The sequence below is a fragment of the Salvia miltiorrhiza genome, chromosome 2 (assembly GCF_028751815.1).
Source record: "Salvia miltiorrhiza cultivar Shanhuang (shh) chromosome 2, IMPLAD_Smil_shh, whole genome shotgun sequence".
NCBI classification, from domain to species: Eukaryota; Viridiplantae; Streptophyta; class Magnoliopsida; order Lamiales; family Lamiaceae; genus Salvia; species Salvia miltiorrhiza.
This window is the reverse complement of record NC_080388.1, coordinates 68,020,865-68,041,982: the sequence shown is the minus strand read 5'-3', so window position 1 is coordinate 68,041,982 and position 21,118 is coordinate 68,020,865. Positions and strand designations below refer to the sequence as shown.

The 21,118-nt window shown below is 39.9% G+C and overlaps 3 protein-coding genes across 3 annotated transcripts; all 3 read left to right on the top strand.

Moving 5' to 3' along the window:
• The first annotated feature begins 6,870 nt into the window (after positions 1 to 6,870).
• Positions 6,871 to 7,887, top strand: LOC131008544 (uncharacterized protein At4g14100-like). Its single transcript, XM_057935455.1, has 2 exons — positions 6,871 to 7,446; positions 7,577 to 7,887. Exons 1-2 carry the CDS (start codon positions 6,984 to 6,986, stop codon positions 7,753 to 7,755), a joined length of 642 nt encoding a protein of 213 aa, XP_057791438.1. The 5' UTR covers positions 6,871 to 6,983; the 3' UTR covers positions 7,756 to 7,887.
• A 445-nt stretch (positions 7,888 to 8,332) lies between these two features.
• On the top strand, positions 8,333 to 10,956 carry LOC131008543 (uncharacterized protein At4g14100-like). The gene is made up of 2 exons (XM_057935454.1): positions 8,333 to 8,920; positions 10,692 to 10,956. The coding sequence occupies exons 1-2, from the start codon at positions 8,473 to 8,475 to the stop codon at positions 10,841 to 10,843; spliced, it is 600 nt and encodes a 199-aa protein (XP_057791437.1). The 5' UTR covers positions 8,333 to 8,472; the 3' UTR covers positions 10,844 to 10,956.
• A 3,004-nt stretch (positions 10,957 to 13,960) lies between these two features.
• On the top strand, positions 13,961 to 20,561 carry LOC131008542 (chromophore lyase CRL, chloroplastic). The gene is made up of 9 exons (XM_057935453.1): positions 13,961 to 14,368; positions 14,455 to 14,504; positions 15,237 to 15,297; positions 15,388 to 15,423; positions 15,705 to 15,755; positions 15,895 to 15,987; positions 19,849 to 19,953; positions 20,060 to 20,152; positions 20,227 to 20,561. The coding sequence occupies exons 1-9, from the start codon at positions 14,177 to 14,179 to the stop codon at positions 20,362 to 20,364; spliced, it is 819 nt and encodes a 272-aa protein (XP_057791436.1). The 5' UTR covers positions 13,961 to 14,176; the 3' UTR covers positions 20,365 to 20,561.
• Positions 20,562 to 21,118: the final 557 nt, after the last annotated feature.

Sequence of the window (21,118 nt, the reverse complement as noted above, 5' to 3'; positions counted from 1 at the left end):
AATCTATAGGAATATCGGATCATGAAAGTGTATTATTTTATACATCAAATACATGATTCGTAAATTTAAGTTAAAAAATACTATGTTTTAACTAACTATTTTAAGTTAAAATTTTGTAAATGTTCTTCGTGAAATACATCAATTAAATATTAATTTGTATACTTTTAAAGTGATGTAAATGGTAATTTAGTAAAATAAAATAATTTCATTTCATTCTTAAACTTTATTTCTAGCTATCAATCATAGGAATAAGAATGGAATCAAACAAGTAATCACAATTTCATTCCTTTTGTATTCCTTGTGCATACTATGCATAGGAATCATCAATGTTTGTCATTCATTTTCCCTCTTCATTTCATTATTACTTTCATTTATTTCCTCTCTCGTTTCATTTCACCATACCAATCACCTCCAATTATATTTTCTAAAGTAATAGTGTATAAAAATGAATAATATAGAGAAGGCTTTAAAAATTAATTATATCCAAAAAAATATGTAATAAACCAATTAAAAAGAAATAAACAATTGTATTCGATTCGAAATTAAGAAATATTATACATATACATATTATATAAATTTATCTTTTTCTCACTTTAAAAACAATTGGTGTTTAACGAAACCAACACCTAAAACTATACGATGAAACAGTAAACTATACCTATTGGGACTGATCGGAAGGAGCGAAGTAGAATGATCGGAAACTTAATACGAGAGAAAAATGACTGTTGTATTTGGAAAATAAGAGATAGCGTAAGAAATAATACACGAGCTCGGACCCTATTTATAGATTTACAAGCGGAGGGGTAAAATAGTAAAAACATCTTCGGTGCATGCGTCCTGCGTGGTGGAAGGGTACGTTGGTAATTTCGATAATACGCGGGAGACCTTCCCGCGCGTTTATTGGCTCCTCTGATGGAAATGTCTTCTCTGGCGAAGGCGTCTTCTCTGGTGATATTGACATCTCTGGCATGAGGGACTCCTCTGGTAAACACGTTTTCTCTGTCATGAAGAACTCCTCTGATAAACACGTCTTCTCTGTCATGAAGAACTCCTCTGGTAAACACGTCTTCTCTGGCAAGGGCGTCTCCTCTGGCGGTAGTGACTTCTCTGATGGAGTTGACTTTTCTGATGACGATGACCTCCCTGACGATGGTGACCTTTCCGGCGCGGATGATTTCTCTGGAGGAGAGGGCTCCTCTGTCAAGAATGACTTCTCTGGTGCGGATGACTCCTCTGGCTAGAGTCATTCCTCTGATGGATGAAATCCTTCTGGTATAAATGGTTCTTCTGACCCATACGGCTCCTCTGATGAGAGTGGTTCCTCTGATTTGTACTCTCTCCCTACTCTGCATATATTGCTCCTCACCAACCACTCCCCCCTCTAGTCTGGTTGAACCGGGTATTCTTCGTGTTCAACCAGTGGTGTGTTATCAGCATCAAAGCTTTGTTATTTTCCTTGGCCCCTGTAAATCATAAAGACATAAGCATTTTGACATTATGAGAGAATAAAAAGAAGCCCTGTAAATTGTTCTCTGGCGTTTTTGTTACTCCCACCCCCTGGTCTGGCTAGTTCACTCTGGAGAGATGCAACTAGTCAGAGGACTCGCCCGCGTGGATGACGTCATCCGCATTAAATGTCTGCCCAGTCTACAGTATTTTCCCCGTACCCCGAGGTTACTTTTTAACCTTCGCGTCCTTTCGCCTTTCCGTAAAAATTCTCATCCGTTGATTTCTTCCGTATGCCACGTGCCGTTCATCCCGCGTGCTGGTGGTTACCCGCGTACAATCTTACTTAGCCGATTCGAACTCCCCTTTTTTCCCTATTCTTCTTCTCCAAGTTTTCCGAGCGAATTTTCTGCATTTTCCGGCGATTTCCTCACTGTTCCGGCATTCTCCCGCGACCTTTCCGCTCCAGGTTTTACCGTCCATCTTTCTCCGGTCTAGGTAACTCGCGTATCCTCTTCACTGCAATTTTGTGTTTAATCGTAGTGTAGTGGTATAACTGTTGGTGCTCTGATTGAGCGTGCTAGAAACCCTAGGGTTAACATCTCCCATCATGGCCTGCACCTCCGCCCCTCAACCCTCTCGTTCGCCCTCTCCTTCTGCCCAAGACCCTTCATCTTCCTCCCCGTCGCAGCAAGATCTTGAAAATCTTCCCTCCCCTTCTGTTTCTGATGAATCTCAAACTACACCCCCTCCTTCTCCACCTAAGAAAAAAGGGAAAAAGCCCCGCCTACCCCCCAAACGTATTCCTCCATCCCGCCTTAGTGTCGCGGAGGTGGAAAAATTGAAAAGCAAATGTAGGCGTCCTGATGGTTTAAAATTCGAGGCCTTTTGTAAGGATTCAACGCCTCCTGAAAGCCTTCGTCATCCCAAGGTGATAGTTGTTTGGAAAGCTCAAATAGATGCTGGTTTGAGACTCCCTCCTCCTACTCTGCTGGTTGATGTTTGTAACTATTTTCACATCCCCTTTTTTCAAGTCGCTCCTTCTGCTATTCGGAGATTATATGCCTTTCATGTTTTGTGCCGGGCTCACGGTGTTGGGGACACCGCCAAATTGTTCTGTCAGACCCAGACCCTTCGTATGCAGGGCAATCCCTTGTATAGCTTTGCTGCCCACCCGAAATATCCTATCACCTTCCTTTCCTCTCTGAATTCTTTCGATAAGGGCTTCCTGGAATACTATTGTTATGTGCGCACCCCTTTCGGCAACTGGCGCGATTATGGTGCTTCGGAGCTGGAATGGCATACAAGTCGCACTACTTATAAGCCAGCCTCTCCCGAAGTCCCTTCTACCCGTGACTAGAGTATTATAACTCACCTTAATGCTATGAATAAAGCCCAGACTCTAGACTGTAAGTACCTGGCCGAGAACAATTCCTCTCTGGCATATAATGGTCTGTTTCCCCTGTATCCAGCGAGATCAATAGGTAAAAAATATACATTAGAAAACACATTAGCTTTTGTTACCCTGCTTTTAATGATGTGAACTTTTGGTTTGCAGATATGTCTTGGAGATCGAAATGTGGGGACAATTTGCCTGACACCCCTTCTCTTGCTGGCAGCGGAGCACATGGCCCAAGCGGTTCTGCTTCCAGAACAAGTCCCTCGGAGCAGCCTGCTGGTTCCCAACTGATCCCCATTCCCCCTGTAGTTGAAATCCCAGAGGGAAATGTGGAAGCCTCGCACTCCTTTGATGCGGAGGAAGTTGATGTGGGGGCTCTTGTTCACAGAAGTGGGCGCTCCAGTGCTGGTGATGCCGCTGGCTCCCGCGAAGAAGATATCCAAGTCGTGGATATTACCGATGAGGTTCCTTCGCCTGATTCGGCTCCAGATGCCACCCTTGCTGATCTTACGAAGAAGCGGAAGAGAGGTTCCCTGATCTCTATGGGTGAGAAGGAGAGACAGGAAAGCCTGAAAAAGACTGGCAAGTCCTCAGAGCCAGCGAGGAGGTCTGCTGGTGGTGTGAAGATTCTCACTCCTGCTGGGGACAAGGGCAAAGGGCCAGCGAAGAAGTCAGCTGGTGGTTCCAAGGTTCTCCCCTCTGTCGGTGGAAAGGGTAAGGGCAAAGCTGCAATGCCCTCGGCTGACGAACCAGAGGATCTTGTTCCTGGACCGATTTCGAGCTTATCGGGGCAGGAATTGATTGACGCCTTGATAGCTCGTGTCCATTCAAAGGACCAAGAGAAGATGGGGAAGCTGACCCGACCGGCTTTAGCTACTCAGCTCTGCCGGTTGGCTCTTCAGGTATCCTGCATGTTATGCTCTTTATTAAGAATTTTTTAAATTACTAACCTTTTTATGGTTTTGTTGGAACCCATTTTATCTTCTTGCAGGTGGAGTCAGGGATGTGGGGGGCTGTTAAATGCATCCATGACTACGAAATGGCTGAGAAAGAACGGGAGAAGGAACAGGCGGACATCGCCAAGCGTGATGATGATGTCGCCGGGGTAGTAGAGCGTCTGAGTAAAGCTGAAGCGGAGATCGCTGATCTGAAAGATAAATTAGCTCAGGTGGAGGTGGAGAGAGCATCCTTGGCCTCCGAGTTGTTGAGAGCCACAAAGGAGAGCCACGAAAGCTTAGTCAAGTTCAAAGCTGGTTATGAAAGAGACTACAGGGAAGCCAGGCGGGGTTGGAAGAGGATACTTGTGGAAGCTCAGAACCGCGCGTTCGTTCTGGGGGCTCGAGATCAACGCCTGGAATATTTCTTGTCTCCACGGGGTCAACATTTCCTGGGGTTGATGCTGGAAGGTACTCTGGATGCTTTCAAAAAGACTCCCGAGTATTTGGCGGATTTTGGACCCCTCTTTGCTTATGTGATAGAGCAAACAGCTTCCAAGGCATTGGAGATGGCGGGGGCCACCCCGGAGCAACTTGCCACTTTGAATTTCAAAGCCCTGATGGATAATCTCCAGGATGAGGAGATAAATAAGCGGATGGGGATCCCTGCGCATTCTCCAGAGAAGCCAGAGTGGTGGTACCCGGTGCTAGAGAAAGCCATTCCCTATTTTTCTCTTGGGATTGGATCTGACTTGCTACCTTCTGCTCCCATATATGCGCCTGCGTTCTCTGCTACCCTGGCGCGCTTTGTGAACCGGCTGCGGGATCCCTCTGGCGAGAGTTCTCGAACATTTTCTCAGTTCGGCCTGGAGCCTCCCCTGCCCTCTGACTTAGCGGCTTCTGCCTTCACCGACTCTGCCTCTTCCTCTGCCGCGGTGGAACAGCTGTTCAATCTGTACCAGAATGAGGATCTGTATGTGCAGGAGGCTGCACCGTTGTTGGATTTGGGAGTTCGTCTTCCCCAAGCGAAGGAGACTGGCCTGTTGCCCGTGTTTTCAGAGAAAACTATTTCGGGTCATGCTTCTGCAAGTGGTGTTCCTTCCCGGGCTCCCTCTGCCTCTGCTCCCGTCTCCTCTGCTGTTGCCCAAGCTGCCCCTGTTCCTCCCTCTTGATGTTTCCCCTTTCTCTCCTGACTTTACCAAAAGAGAATTTTGTAACTCTTTAATTTGTACCAATTAAACACTTACCGTCGGTTTTTGATGTACAGCTTTGCTTCTTGAGCGTGCTTTAATGAAATTTCGTTCACCTCCTTGCTTCTTTTATCTCTGTTATTTGTGTTGTTTTCGCTGCCTGTTGAGGTGGGGTTTATATTTCCGTCTTTCCCCTGTTGATTTGAATTGGTTTATTATGATTGTTGTTGATGCTTCTCTAATCCCCTCCCTTGGAATTGCTTTAATTTCTTGTGATGACTCCTCTTCTGCGGATTGAGACGACTCCTCTGGCGAGGATCGTGACGACTCCTCTGGCGAGGATTGAGATGACTCCTCTGGCGAGGATTGTGATGACTCCTCTGGCGAGGATTGTGATGACTCCTCTGGCGAGGATTATGATGACTCCTCTGGCGAGGATTGAGATGACTCCTCTGGCGAGGATTGAGATGACTCCTCTGGCGAGGATTGTGATGACTCCTCTGGCGAGGATTGAGATGACTCCTCTGGCGAGGATTTGGTTAACTCTTCTAGGAAGGATTTCACCGCCTCCTCTGACGAGGATTTGGTTGATTTCTTTGCTGGCGATTTCGTGCTTCCCATCCATGCTGCTTCCCATCCATGCTTGAGCACTCTGCGCGGAGCATGGAAGACCCGGAGGGTGCAACCAACTTTCGCGGCTTACGATTAAATAGTAACCCTCTGCGTGGAGCATGGAAGGCCCGGGTGGCGCGACCAACTTTCACGGCTTACGATTAAATAGTAACCCTCTGCGTGGAGCATGGAAGGCCCGGGTGGCACGACCAACTTTCACGGCTTACGATTAAATAGTAACCCTCTGCGTGGAGCATGGAAGGCCCAGGTGGCACGACCAACTTTCACGGCTTACGATTAAATGAACACCCTGCACGAGGCTTGGTAGACCCGGGGGGTGCACACCACCTCTCGTGACTTACGGTTAAGGACAACCTCTGCGCGGAGCATGGAGGACCCGGGGGGTGTAACCAACTTTCGCGGCTTATGATTATGTGCCACCTCTGCGCGGAGCATGGAAGGCCCGGATGGCGCGACCAACTTTCGCGGCTTACGATTGAATAGTAACCCCCTGCACGGAGCATGGAAGACCCGGGGGGTGCGACCAACTTTCGTGGCTTACGGTTAAAGGTCCACCCTGCACGGAGTTTGGCAGACCCGGGGGATGCACACCACCTTCCATGGCTTACGGTTAAGTGGACACCCTGCACGAGGCTTGGCAGACCCGGGGGGTGCACACCACCTGCATATATTGCTCCTCACCAACAATGAAATCGGAAAAGGATGATCATTTCAAATTTCAAATTCAAAACAAACGAACAAACAAACTAATTGATTCTTTTGGGCAAACTAGTATATTCATTACCTAAAACAAAAAATGAAGAATTCAAAAAGAAAAAAGAGAGAGAAGATTAATTTAAAAAATTAGAGAGCACCGATTAAAAAATTATGGGATTTTCAACTAAGCTATGTTATCTTTGATTGTAAATTTATTAATGAGAAAATGAGGGGGGAAAAAAACAAAAATTCACACTTTAAATTCTTTCTTTCTTTTCTCTTATTTTCTACAAAATAGATTTTGACCCTCACTTATTCCTAATTTTCACTCAAATGAGAGATAATATTATCACACCAAAAATTGAATGATAATATTATCTCTTCTTTATTGTGAAAAAAAGAGTAATGATTCAAATGAGAAACAATATTATCACACCAAAAATTAAATGATAATATTATCTATTCTTTATAGTGAAAAAAGAGTAATGATAAAAGTGAAATTCTATTTTATAAAAATGAAAAAAAAAAATTATCCCTTATTTTCTGATTATAAATTTACAATCCTAAATATTGCTGGTTGATTTCCTCCCAAATAGTGGTCGTGTGAAGTACTTAAACCGCAACCCGTCTCACTCTCACCCTTACCTTACTCGAATCACCGCCAAGTCTCATCCATACTCAAAAATGGCGGAGAAAATCCCCATTTATCTCTCTCTTTCCCTCTCCATTCTCTCTCTTTTCCTCTCTCGCGCAGTGGCATCACCATCACCATCGCCGTGGCCGCTCCAGTTCCACTCGATCCTCTTCATCAACAGCAGCAGCGGCTTGCAAGTGACGGACCTCTGGTACGACTGGCCCAACGGCCGCAACTTCAACATCATACAACACCAGCTCGGGAAGAAGCTCTACGATTTGGAGTGGAACAACGGCACCTCCTTCTACTACACGCTCGACGCTAACAAGGAGTGCAGCACCGTGCATTTTCCCGTGGGGATTCTCCGCCCTAATTTCCTCGACGGCGCCAACTACACCGGCCAAGAGCGCACCGATGGCTTCCTATGCAATGTGTGGGAGAAGGTCGATTTCATTCGCTACTATGAAGATGTCGACACTAAAAGGCCTGTTTCCTGGACTTTCATCTCCTCAGGTACAAATCCTAAGGCTGTTTGAGAAATTTCGCAGCATATTCTTTCAAATAGTGAGTCTTATGTATTGCAAATAGGTTTAATTGCCTTAAAATACACAAATGTGTGAAAATTGGTTGTGTGAATTTGCAGGGATGAGAGCGCATGTGATGACATTTGAGGTTGGGAAAGTGCTTGATGACCCAAACTGGCAAGCCCCTGCTTACTGTTTTGGGAAGGCCAGCCGCAAGCACACACCTCTTCTTCCTCAATCAGCATTTGGTTTGAATTTGATTAGAGATATTGCTAATTTTACCCTAATCTTGGTGTAATGTTTTCTGTAAGCAATGTATCACTTAGTTTGTTTACTTGAATTAGCTTTCAACAATTAATGTTGAGCTGCAGGGACCAAGCCCAAAATCTTTCTTATTTCTACTAATTGATGGACAAATTCCACTTCGTAATGGAGCCTGTCTCTTTCTTATTATACATATGCAAATAACTGTCAAATGCTGCAACTTCACCTTACAAAATTTAATTATAATAAAAATTACCTTTTAAGTGGGATAATCTCTATTATCTGGAGTTGGAATAAGGGTAAATATGATTAAGTTATAGAACTGTCAAACTCAAACCAGAAATGATCTTACTGGACTTGTTTAAAGAATATTTGAGGATTGACAGCGTGAATGATATAGTAAATCGGAAGTGATGTCAATCATGTGTAACAACTTGAAATTACAAGCAATGTTATTACATGTAAATTATTTACAAGCATTGTGAGTATCAATTACCCCATAAAAATATGTGTTAATAGGGAAAAATGCCCCTTTCTTATAAAAACTTGTAAAATTGCCCACTCAATTTTACAAGTTTTTATAAGGATGTGGGCATTTTTGCAAATGTCCCTAAAAATATCATATATTGAGCACATAACACTCATATATGTGTGGTGTGTATTTGAACAAAGGCAAAAGATCGCATGTCCAGTACGAAAATGACTCCATGGATGAATTCCATACACCTTATCCACAAAAAGATTTGTAAGTATGGTGGACAACATGAATCTCTGTCTTCTCCTTCTCCTCTTTATCTCTGTCATCCTCCCGGTTTGGAGCGAGCCGACGCCCGCCCCATGGCCGCTGCAGTTCCACTCGACGCAGGTGCTGAGAAACAGGCAAGGGCAGCTTCAAATCAACGAGCTCTGGTACGATTGGCCCAACGGCCGCAACCTCAACATCATCTACAAACAACTGGGGGAAATCATCTACGATTTGGAGTGGGACAACGGCACCTCCTACTACTACACGCGCGAGCAGTGTACCACCATGCATTTTCCGGTGGGAATTCTCCGCCCTAATTTTCTCGACGGCGCAAACTACTTGGGGCAGCAGCGCAAGGACGGCTTCCTCTGCAATGTGTGGGAGAAGGTTGGTTTCATTTGGTATTACGAGGATGTTGTCACCAACACGCCTGTTTCTTGGACTTTCTACTCAGGTTAGCTTTTTACTTTCACCACATTTTTACTTTTTACACCTACTTAAGTTTGTTTTAAGAAATTCGGGTTTCTATTGCATTTAAATACATGTTTTTTTTAGCTAATTCGTGAATTGAATGTGACCGCATTTTGTGTAAGAGCATTAATAGACAACAACTTTCAAAATTTGTTATCTATGACCGCATTTTTTCATGGTCATAGACAACAAGTTTAGCTATTATGGTTGTCTATATAATACTCCATCCATTCCACCATTTTAGTCCCTTATTCCATTTTGAGATGTCCCGAAAAGATAGTCCACTTTTTTAATTAATACTATATAAAAATATCGTTTTTACTAAATTAAATTTTATTTATTGCTTCACTTAAATGTGAAAATAATAAATAAGGATATAAAAGATAAAAATATAAAAATTAAATGCATTTTCTTAATATGTGTGAAAAGTGGGAGGGGACTAAAATGGTGGGACGGAGGGAGTATTTGACAACACATTTGGCCAAATTTATTGTCTATTTTCTATTTTATGTTGTCTATGTGCCCAATTCTTATAGTGAATTTTATTCATACTTTTCATAGTTATTCATAAAAAAATCATCATGGCCCAACATTATTTTGTTAGAGTAACATAATACTTTATAAAGTGGAACTCATTCTCTACTCATAATACACTCATCCTACATTTCTTAAAACTCGTGCTACCCACACCACCACATATTTTTTAGAGACCAATGAAGTATTAAGTTGAAATTTGTTATTGTATATATGTAAACAATTAAAGCTTATGTTCCATAGTGTTATATGAGGTATGTCCATGAGTGCTATTACACAATCTAATGTATATGGCAATTTTCTTATTAGACTATATCTACAAGGCAACCTATTCATTTAAAAAATACTTCACTCGTACATGATAAAATTTCCTACTTTCCTTTTTGTGGCATTCAAAAAAAATTATATTCTATTGTTGGACTATACCTTATCACTTATAATACCTCATTTACCCTTCCTTTTTACATTTTCACCACATTCAATATTATTTACAACATCTTTTCATGACTCCCCACACACTCAACAATTTCGTCTTAAACTCGTGGCACTTCCTCCTATAATGTTTTATCATAAACGGAAGGTGTATTATAAAAGAAATGTATCTTGTCCAGATCACAAGTCAAAATCTAGGGTTTGAAGAGATTTAAATGCCATGTCATGTTCAAAAAATGTGGATATTTTTCATCTCATTCATATTATTTATATCTTTGAATGGTGCTATCAACTTGTATGTTTTCCTACTGCGAGTTTTTATATTTGTGCTAGCAGAGGTTAAACATTATTAAGCGTAAAATTGTAAAAGAATTTTATATTCTTGTTTATTGAGGAGTTAGGTGGTAAGCGTATCAATCGAGATCACATCTAAGGTATGTGTGATGTATACACATCTACCAGTCTATCATTGATGAAGTTTTTTGTAAAGTTGTTAGGCGTAATAAAGGTGAAATTTTATTGTGCAAGTTATTTATAACTTAACTTCATGAGTGAATTGTTTTTTCAACCTCCAGAGTCCAGACGTAGGTGTGTTATCAATATTATCAAATTACGTTATAAGTTTTTGTGTAGTTTTTACTACTTATTATATTTATGTATGTTCATATTATTATTCATGTTTTACGTAGTGCTCACTGTAAACACGTCTCACTCTTTCAAATACAAATGATATGATATACTATATACACATATAATGTATAGTGATGATATTTGGCAACACTTTGCAGGGCTGAGTACACAAGTGATGACATTCGAGGTGGGGAAAGTGCTTGACGACTCCAATTGGCAAGCCCCTGTTTACTGCTTTGAGGAGGCCAAGATTAAGCAAGATCATCATCCTCTCCTTCAATCACCATTTCCTTTAATCAGAGATGTCTAGTCGTCTTCGTTTTCTCCTTTAATTTACAGTAATTTCAATCCTATGTATCACTACTTTTGTTTATCAGATTACAATCTTTCATACACAAAAATAGCTATATTATGTTGTTTTAATTGTGCCCAATGTGACAATGTATCTGCTTATCTGAAAATCATAATGAAATTTAAATTGAACATGACTAGAATCTTATCAAGGAGAACCCAAAAGTCATTTAAGTGTGTAAGTTATTACTCCCTCCCTCCCATTTCAAATAGGATCAATCCTATAATTTCGAGACATTTGAAGTGGGTCGGAGGAAGTAAATAAAACCAAAATGCTTGAAATTGATATTAATTTAAAATTAGTTACCGAAGCAACATTTTTTTATTAGTTTTAATTTATATTGAGCTTCTATATCTATTTAAATAATCTACAATATCGAATAAAATTAAAATCGATCTACAAGCATGAGTCAATTTTTTTATTATTAATTCGAATACTACATACTCCCTCCGTCCCGCTATTCATGGCCCGTTTCTTTTCGACACGGGTATTAAGGAGAGTAATATTAGGATAAATATTGTATGGCCCACATGTTTAATATTATTATTAGTGAATGTTAAATATGGTTAATAAATGAGGCTTTGTTACTCCAAAAATCTGCTGCTGCCGCTGCCGCTGCCGCCACCGGCTTCCACCAAAGAAATTCAAACAACCACTATCACTCAAACAACCAACAAAGAAATTAAAGAAATTCACTACATCATTTCCCCCAAATTCAAGAAGTGCTTAAAGAAATTTAAGAAATTCACTACATCATTTCCCCATTTCCGTCCTGACCTCTCTCTCCCTCCCGTTTACAGAACTCCGGCGACCAACAGGTTGGTGGTGGCCGCTCCACCCACTGTAAACCCTAGCCCCCACATCACGTACTTGTTGTTCAAGAGGGAGGTCGGTGAGAAGGAAGTGGATGAGAGATGGGGAGGTTGTTGCGCCACTGCAACGGCGCGACGGAGGCGGTGCAGATGCAGAGGCGGCGCAGATCCGGAGGAGGAGGCGGGCGCAGTGGAGAGAAATTTAGGAGGCACGATGGAGGCGGCGCAGATCCAACGGAGGTGGAGAAGGCGGCGCAGTGGAGAGGTGTGACCGAGTGAGAAATTTTGGTGGGAGAAGAGAGAGACTGGGACGATACGATAGAGATAGAGAGAGAGAGAGAGAGAGAGAAAGAGAGCTAAAGTAGAGAGAGAAAGAGGCGTGTGATATTAGAGAGGGTGTGTTCTAATTATCCTTAAATTAAGTTTATTAGTTGTAGTTAATGAGCCCTAATTTTGTATAGAAAAGGAAACATGCCATGAATAATGGGACAGCCTATAAAGGAAAACAGGCCATGAATAATGGGACGGAGGGAGTATATAATTATTCATTCAAATAAGTTAAAAGGAAAATAATATTCTTTTGTTATATTCTTTCTTTTCAACTTTTGATTTCCTTATTCTTTTGCCTTGTTTTGTTATACAACAATATCATATCTGACAAAATGTGTCAAAATTTTCAACAGCAACAACAACAAATAAGAAAAACATGTAAATGTAAATATAAATATAATTAAATAAGTGAGGGGGCATGTTTGATTATATGTTGTAGTTACTTGAAGTGCAATACAATTTCTAGAACCAATGTAGAAAATTTAGTACAGTTGGAACAGAAAAGATAACATGTATAGATATAGATATGATTTAACCAGGGGCTTAGCCCACTGGCCACCGGGTCCTCACTTAAGTGAAGTGACTCGGGTTCGATCCCTCTTGGGAGCGAATTGGAGATTGGAGGATATAAGGTGGATCTTGGTGAATGAAGAGATAAGGTGGTTCTTGGAGTGGATGGAGAACTAATTACTAACATCTAACATGACTTTGCCCGATCAAAAAAAAAAGATATAGATATGATTTATAATTTACTACAATTGTGGAATATAAATTTTTTAAGGTAAAACTTTTCTTAACAGAGAGGTAACACAAATTATCTACTTTGAGCCTGCCCTCTAAACAAGACACCCCTATAGTGTATTTCTCCCCATTCTCAATGTTGGCCCAAATAAACCCCCAAAATCAATAAAAAGGGTACATTTAAACTCAGGCTCTTAACGGTCGTCTAACACCGTTAGCTTAATTTTTTTATTTTTTTAATCGTGGGGCCCACCTTTTAACCAGCAGCCGCCGCCTTCTTTAGATTCACGTCACTGATGCGTTCGATGCCACACCGGAGAAAGATTGTGATGTTTTTAGACGTCACACTTCGTCGCCGGTCATTTCCCGTTCACGGACACTCCGTCTCCCAACGTCGGTGCGGTGGGATGAGAAAAACGATGGAGGACCATCCTCCTCGTCACTGCTCACAGTGGTGTCGTTGCCGCCACACAGAGGTCCATCCACGCGAGATCTCCACTGGTAGTTGCTCCCGCTCCGACATCCAAGCCCACCGCCGGAAACAAGCGAATCATCTGCCCTTTCATGCCGAACTCCAAGCCCGAGTTGGTGAAAATGTCACCAAGAGACAGAGGCATCTCTGATCTGAGGCGCGACGCAGACGGCAAAAAGCGGTTGGGCGTGGCACGCCGACGAGCCCCGAGCCGTCTGTCGCCGCCTCATCTGTCACTCACATCTTCTGCATCGGCTTGGGTCGATGGAAATCGCAATAATTGACGAGTTGCAGGAGAGTTGAGATAATCCAAATCCAAGGGAAGTCCACTGGCATAAGTGAGGTCGTCGCAGAGAAGAGAAGGGAGGGGCGGCGCGGCGCACGCGGCGGTGGCGGAGGGTTTTGCGGAGAGGGTGAAGGGGTATACCCTACATTCTCGACCTTGGCCCAAATACATCCCAGAGTCTATAAAAGGGGTACATTTAAATCCAGTAAGTTCACGGTGTTAGACGGTCGTTTAGAGCATGAGTTTAAATGTACCATTTTTATTGACTCTAGGGGTTTATTTGGGTCAACATCGAAAATGGGGAGAGATACGCTCTAGGAGTGTCTTGTTTAGGAGGGCATTTGTAACTTAACCTTAATTTTTTTAAGGGAAAAAATATGTAAAAATTAGAAAGAAACGGTGTGTTACCGAAAAATGAGTAATTAAAAGAGTAATGTAAATTTGGATAGTAGGAGTAGGAGAGGACCACGCAATCTGACCCAATCCTCTAATTACAATGCCAGCCACTTCATGTAACAAAATCAAACTCCAAAATCCAAAAATCTAAAATCAAAATCTCTTTTTAACAACATTTTTCCCCCAAAATTGTTAATCATTAATGATTGATGGAGAGTGGGTGGATTGAGTAGAGCGAGCGAGCAACAGGCAGCATGTGCACCAGCTCAGTTTCGGGCTCGGACTCCGACTCGGGCTCGGGCTCCAATGGATGGAGCAAAGCCCGCGGAGTAGTGCTCAAGAGTCTGGTGTTAATGGGCGGAGCGCTGTTGCTGAAGCGTCTCACTAAGTCCACCACCCGCTGGGACCATGCGCGCATCGTCGCCGACTCACTCGCCGGCGAGAAGGTTACTTTCCTATTCATCTTTCCAAATTCCACTTGTGTAATTAGTGGTTTTGATTATTTATTTATTTATTTTACTTGGATTGGTAGTTTTCGAGGGAGCAGGCGTCGAGGGAGCCGGACAACTATTTCAATTTGAGGTGATTTTCTGTCGCTTCGTCTTCGGTGATATGTTTTGGAAGGTTTATGGTTGGAGTGGGATTGATTACATAATTGCTATCTCGTTGTTTGTGGTTATTATTTGAGAAGAGGATGATTGGTGTATGAAATTTAATGTCTTAGGTTTCTTGGTGTAAGAATTTAGGGAAATTGTGGTCTCATTTCGAGCTGTGGAGGTTGTGGAATTGATTATTCTTTGTTGGGAAATTATGTTGTCATGTGTTTTAAAGAATTATTTGCCTGTTGATGTTTGGTCGATATCTGGATACTGTTTTATGGTGGTTAATGTGAGTTAATATTTAGTATAGATGTTAAACCAGTATTGTTTTATTGGAATTAGTGGGTTACAGTAGATACTTCATTGTTCAGATGCTTTCATGTTATAGTGACATTGATTTTCTTTAACGAAGACAACATTTTTCCAAATGGAAATGACAAACAGATTTTTGTTAATGAGTTCTGGAAAATGGATGGCAAAATAGCATTATGTTTTTCCATCTTTGTTAAGTGGTATGGGACTCGAGGCTTCTAGGATTTCGATTCATGTTTACGTTTTGGCATCCAATGTCCTGCTACTGCTTCTTGGTGCGATCTACTGAATTATTGCTTCGTTGGTTATACTGAGCATATTGTTGGGGATGCAGTAAATTTTGTGAGGTGTTCCTTTATTTTGTTGTTTGAAAATATATCATTCTTATTTGTGTTATCTCTAGATGGCTCTCGTGTCCAGCAGCGGAAATGGTGGATGGTTCAAGAGTTTTGTACTTTGAACAGGTAGAATAACTCAAAATTATTATCTTGGATATTTATCTTTGCAAGATTTCTTCATCTTCAAAGAATTTTCAATAGATTTTTTCCTGACAGGCATTCTGGAGAACTCCTCATAAACCTTTTCGACAGGTACTTGATTGAACTACTTCGAGTGTTTGAAACTTAGATTTGTTGATGTCTATGTTTTGTCAGTATTTTTTTGTTGTGAACATCCGCGGGAAGTCTTCCCATATGGAAATGAACATTCTATGATCTAGCTGTTCTATGGGCAGCACTTGGTTTTGTTTTTTTTTGCTCCCCTTTGATTTCCAAGTTGACTTCTGACTGATGAAAATACGAACGTTTGGTCAATTTGGATATGTTGCATATCCTTAAACTAATTAATTATTCTAACAGCAATCTTGATGCAGAGATTTTTCATGGTAAAGCCTTGTTCAAAGGAGATGAAATGTGATGTTGAGGTTAGTTCTAGTGCATGTTTTTGTTATTCAACTATCTCTGCTACAGATGATAACCATTAATATCATTCATGGATCATATATGTTTATAGAATAACTGTCTTACTTATTTGATGATCATTGACCCCTGCTCTTTGGGCAGATGAGTACGTATGCTATCCGGGACTCAGAGGAGTACAAGAATTTTTGTGATCGATCAAGGGACCAAAGGCCACAGCCTGAAGAAGTAATTGGTGTAAGTGGAATTATGTTTCTGAAGTTGAACCTATATTTGGACCTGAGAATTGCATCCTATCAAGATATATGAAATATTTTTGTGGTCCCCTCTGTTATTGAAGACCTTATCTTTGCTGTCTTTTGTGGTATATTGTATGCAGTTCAAAAGCCTTCTACTCAAATTTATTTATTCACTTTTTTTTGGAGACAAAATATTCTTCACTATTAGGTCAATTGCTATTTGTGATTTATCAAAATGTTACTCATCAGCAGTTCTTAAGGAGTCTCATCTTGCGTAACTTGTCTAATGGGATTTGTAAGAAATGCAGTCTTATTATGCTTTAATTATTAAATAAGATTATGTTTAGATATCATTCTTACTCTCTGCCACAGGAGATGGATACCATCTAGTATTGCTTTTAATCGAATAAACAGAGTTGCAAATTTATAGGAAGGAAACAAAGTGCAACTTAGTGCTATTTATATCTCAAGTGGCACAGTAGAATAATTAATTCACCGTGTACTTATAGATGGGTTTGGTTTTGACTCAGTTTAGTTGCAAGTTGCAAATTGTGGTAAAGTGTCATCATTGTTAGCCAAACTCAATTTTTAGGACACCTATGCAGTTTATGGAGCAGTAGGCGACATCAAAACTCTGCAGCTGTATGACCCACTTCATATTAATTCCTAGCTACACAATCCATGTTTCTAGAACTCTGCCACATTACAGTTCGAAATACTGTGCCTTTTCATAGAGTCCCTAGTTCAAAAAAAATAACAAAACCAAATTTTAGTACCAAACAATGCCATCGTTGCCTTTGCAGAATGTAATATTGTACTTGCTTAATACTCTTCACCATTGTATATATATATATATATATATATATATATATATATATATATAGGGAATGGATCAATGAAGAATGTTAAATGTAGAAGGAAACAACGAAGGCTGAATAACTCAATACATTTACTGAATAAATCACGCGAGCGCATGAACGAAAAATGTACGTGTTTATTCAGTAAAATAACTATTCGTGCGGTTGCGTGATTTATTCGGTAAATTTATTGACTTATTCAGAACGAAATATAGTTACTTTTTCATAGATCCCAACCCTATATATATATATATATATATATATATATATATAAAACAAGAACTGCTTGTCTAGCGGTAAGAGGTTAATGCCCAAGACCTGAGGTCCTGGGTTCGAGTCCTCCGTCGCGCGGTCTTTGAATTTATTTATTTACTTATGTAATTTATCAAAAAAAAAAAAAAAGAACTGCTTGTTTACAAATAAAAATGTTTATAGGCTTCCCAAGCCAGATTTGTCATCTAATATAAGCTCCAAACTTAGATTTATAACATCTTGATAATTTGAGCGCCCACAGTCCACACTCACTCAAACTTATATACTATAATATAATACCCACCACACATGCATTTGCATACTACACCTTACAGGTTAAACATGCCATTATGCCACATTTCATGAGGAACTGATCATGCAGTGCAGTCATGGTTTGATGTTTGATAAATATAAAATATTATTGTAAGTACTTCTCAAATAGAAAACCAAGCACTGTAAATGTGTCTTCTATCTTGATTAGTACTTAGGAGAATGTACTACTCTTGTAGCACGATACCATCTAACCATTTAGTTGAAGTTCTAACAACTTTTGTCTTGATGAGATGCTAATCATTGACATGTGGTCATCTGCTGCAATATTCTCAATTCATATTTGGTTCCATATGATCCGTGAGACAGCTGCCTCATTTGGTTTTAGGAAGAGGAGGAGGTATCATGCAATCTAGCATAACTACCAGTTTTGATTGCAACACAAGCTTCACAGTTCTAGAAATAATGGATTAAGTTTTGTATCCGAATTTGCAGGCTAGATATCTTTATTTTAGGCTTAGGGGGCATCTACTTTGCATGATTGATAAGATGCAACACTGAGTGTTTTTATCCTCAAGAGTAGGATTTCTCCAATCCCACCCTTTCAATGGGATATGAATCAAACAAAACTAGCTCAATTGATAGAAATAATCCCAAAGTTTCAATCCATCTAAGTAAGCAAGGGAATTAGCCTTACTATTTTTATACATCAAGGCTATTCCTTAAAAGTACACACCCCCTTAGGGTAGTGATTAGAGATTAACTAACACTTTTCTAAAAAACATCCTATTGGCAAAGTATAATGAGGACCTTCTTGTTTTCAACAACATGTGAATATCTTTTGCTTAAAGACACTGAAGCTTAGGTTCTGTTAATTGCAAAGACACTTGTAGTTTTTCATGCTGCGTTGGAATAATTCCTTACTGTACTGGTTTTGGCTTAAGATTAGAATGTCCATATCAATGCCAACTGATGAACTTTAATCTCTTGTCGTTGAGTGAGTGCAGGCACAAGCTTAAGTAAGCTGAAATTGATTTTGTGCTTGTATGCAACGGTTTTGAGTGTTTTCAAATTTTAAATAGCTCATATAGAGCAGAAGTAAGGTAATAATCTAAAAGCAGCAGCCGGATGTTCTTTTTCTGCTTTTGTTCTTTTGGAAATTAATACAGTTTCCTTACAGAACTTTCGAGCTCCACATTTTAGCATATTTTAATTGCACTTTTGAGTCTTTCCTTTCACACACTTAGAAAAGTAAAGGCTAAATTGTCTTTTTACATATAAAAATGTTTTTGTGGCAAACAGATTTTTTGCTTTTAACTAATTGCAAACATTATCTGCTCTTACACTATTAAGCAACTTATTGTGAAACCTATATTTATAATCACTTCCGAAAACACATTTTTTGGCACATACACCCTGAGTACTGCTGAAGATTCTATGCGACTTGCAGAGATCCAGTTGCAAAATCATAGGACATCAGCAATTAGCTCATCTGTGTAATGTGGTTCTGTACTAGATTATTCTTGTCTAGCTGATCATACAGTACATCCTAGAAAGCCATTACTTGAAGTCCATTCTTTATAATGATATACTGAGTGGGAGTTGAAAGAGAACTGTAATGATATACTAAAATCAGTAAGGAAGCTGGGGTTAAAAACTAGTGAAGTGCTTGTCAGCTTGTGCAGAAAAACATAGTCTTTCCTGTTAATTAAGTTTGCTTTTCCTTAGCTATTCTGAACTTCTCACTTCTACTGCCTTATTTTGGGCATAGAGGGAGTAGAGGAAATAAGGTGGAGGGATCAGGATGGTTGTAAGGACCTGATGTAGAAATGACAGGATATTGAGAATAAACAAGAATTGAAGTACCTGAAGTGTGATCTACAATATTGAAATTTCTAAGCATCATGTGATGCAGTCTCAAAATCTGCTACTTGCTTTGATTGGGAATCATCCAGGGGATGAGCCATACATGGATGGAAAGATAATCGAGTCTAGTTTTCAGCCAAAAAAAGAATTCAAAGAAAATCTAATCCGTGGAAGAAGTTGATTTTGAGTTTTAAAAAATATATATTCTGCAAGTGTTCTTGCATTTGGAGTGAGTGATTCCTCCTGCATCAAGCGATTGGCTTGGGCACCTCCGTGACCACCTAGTGCATTTGATGTCATTTAAATCACCACTTTAAGGCCAAATAGCTCTACTACTCTAGGTGCACATGGTGGTGCCCGTCCTGGTGAGTCTAGGAAACATTTCTCTATACGTATATATATGGCAGATTTCTTGCGTCTGGTCATTACATCAAAAGTTTTAAGGTAGATCGAGTAGCCAGGATGAGCTTTAGCAGTTAGAAGCTTTATTGTTGGTACATGAGGTTTTCTTTGGTTCCTCAGATAAGTTCATGATTCGGGCATTTGATATTTTGTCATGTATGCTACAGATTGGCATATCTTCACATCATCCAAATTTTCAAACTTTGATGCAGGACATTGCAGAGCATCTGACCACCATATATCTCAAGCGCTGTGATAGAGGGAAGCGTTGTTTATATGAAGGCTCATCTCCCGCAGATGGGTTTCCTAATACATGGGTATTCCTACCTTTCCTTTTTCACTGCCTCATATCAATATCACCCTCCATTCTCCGAAAGTTAATTCAGTGATTTCCTTTCTGAGCATGTGCTTTATATACTGCAGAATGGAGCATCATATTGTACCTCAGAACTTACAGTGTTGAAAAATAGCGAAATACACACGTGCGATAGAGGCTATGATGACGAGGGAAATCAAGTGAGTTTTAGCTGCAATGTTTTTGGAAACTAATCTTTTCTATATATAATAAGTTTGTTTCATTTCGTTTCCAGGTTTGGGGCGTGAAGGGTGGTCCGTACGAGTTTAAACCTGCTCCGGCATCAAGTTTTAGTGATCCATTCTCCTCTTTAAATATCCCTCCCCAATTCACAGAGAAACGGATCGAGGGTTCTTTTGTCCTCCAAGAATGATTCCTTTTATCATAGTCATAGAACCATATAATGTAAATTAACTTAGCTTTTGAGGCGCCTTAGTATACATATTCTTTTCTCCCACTTTTTCTTTGCTTTCAATGTTTGTACAGAAATGTCCAACTCTATCAGCTTATAGCAGAAAATCCATCTCATCAGGTAACTTAAATTTAATGATTAACAGAAACACGTTATCATTTTGGTGTGTTTGCTGCGCAGATATGAATTAGTACATGTTATCTCTTTTCCACCAGAAATATTATAAATTTAAGATGTCCCTTTTCAATTGTCGATGTCCTCAATTGGGCATAAAGGTTCTATTTTTGTTTTCTTTTCCCCGTAAGTGGTGGAAAAGGAATTTAAGATGGCAAAAAAGCAATTGAAAGATGAATGTATTAGTAGCTATGTTGCATAGGTATGGGGGTGCGGATGCGGGGGCGATATGATACGAGTACATGGATACAAGTTTTTAAAAATTATAGGGTGCGATTCGGCAAGGATACATCTAATTATTAAAATTTTATGATATATAATGCTTATAAAATATATACAATTTAAATTTTCTTAAATTAATTATATATAATTTACATTTTATTTTATCCAGAAGTTAAGCATTTTCAATTATATAAGTTAATTGAGCAACAATATAACGATTTAAATATTATTAGTCCAATATATAAGTCATAACTGAAAATAAAATTATCAAAATAACCTTGTGTAGGCCTTTCATGCACGAGATACGTGAATTTCGCCT